A 592-nucleotide genomic window follows, 5' to 3' on the forward strand; every position below is an offset into this window, starting at 1 on the left:
ACGTGTTGGGTGGAGGAGGAGACTCTAAGGTAACTTTAGCTTCTGCCACAGGAGCTCCACTCAGCAGACAGAAATCCAGACGTTTGGTTTTCCTCTTTAGGAGATCCGGTTTCCCCAAATGGTGACGAACTGCTGCCGCTTCCTGTGTTACTTCTGCCGCATCAGCCGACAGAACCAGCGCTCCATGTTCGACCATCTGAACTACCTGCTGCAGAACAGCGGCATCGGCCTGGGTCAGTGTGGGAGTCAGTTTGGGTTCATGGTCTGAAGCAACGGTAAGACCCTGACTGTTCAGTTTGATGCAGGTATGAGAGGCTCCACCCCCCTGGACGTGGCTGCTGCCTCCTGCATCGACAACAACGAGCTGGCCTTGGCTTTGCAAGAGCAGGACCTTGAAATGGTTTGAGCAAATCAAAACATCAACAAAAGAAAACACAAATCAAAGAGCACGGAGTTATTAACCTGACCTGCTGTTCTGACCTGCAGGTGGTCACCTACCTGGCCGGCTGTGGGCTGCAGAGCTGTCCGATGCTCCTGTCGAAGGGATACCCCGACATCGGCTGGAACCCCTGTGGAGGAGAGAGATATTTGG

General features: G+C 53.5%; 1 protein-coding gene across 1 annotated transcript; it reads left to right on the forward strand.

Moving 5' to 3' along the window:
- Positions 1–100: 100 nt before the first annotated feature.
- Positions 101–592, forward strand: LOC106512696 (ryanodine receptor 1; the record flags this gene model as incomplete). Its single annotated transcript, XM_014001256.1, is given in 3 exon segments — positions 101–233; positions 306–400; positions 487–592. Coding segments are annotated over 3 exon segments (316 nt in total), but the record flags the coding sequence as incomplete, so codon positions are not given.

This window comes from Austrofundulus limnaeus, unplaced genomic scaffold (assembly GCF_001266775.1).
Source record: "Austrofundulus limnaeus strain Quisiro unplaced genomic scaffold, Austrofundulus_limnaeus-1.0 Scaffold10471, whole genome shotgun sequence".
In the NCBI taxonomy this organism is placed as follows: domain Eukaryota; kingdom Metazoa; phylum Chordata; class Actinopteri; order Cyprinodontiformes; family Rivulidae; genus Austrofundulus; species Austrofundulus limnaeus.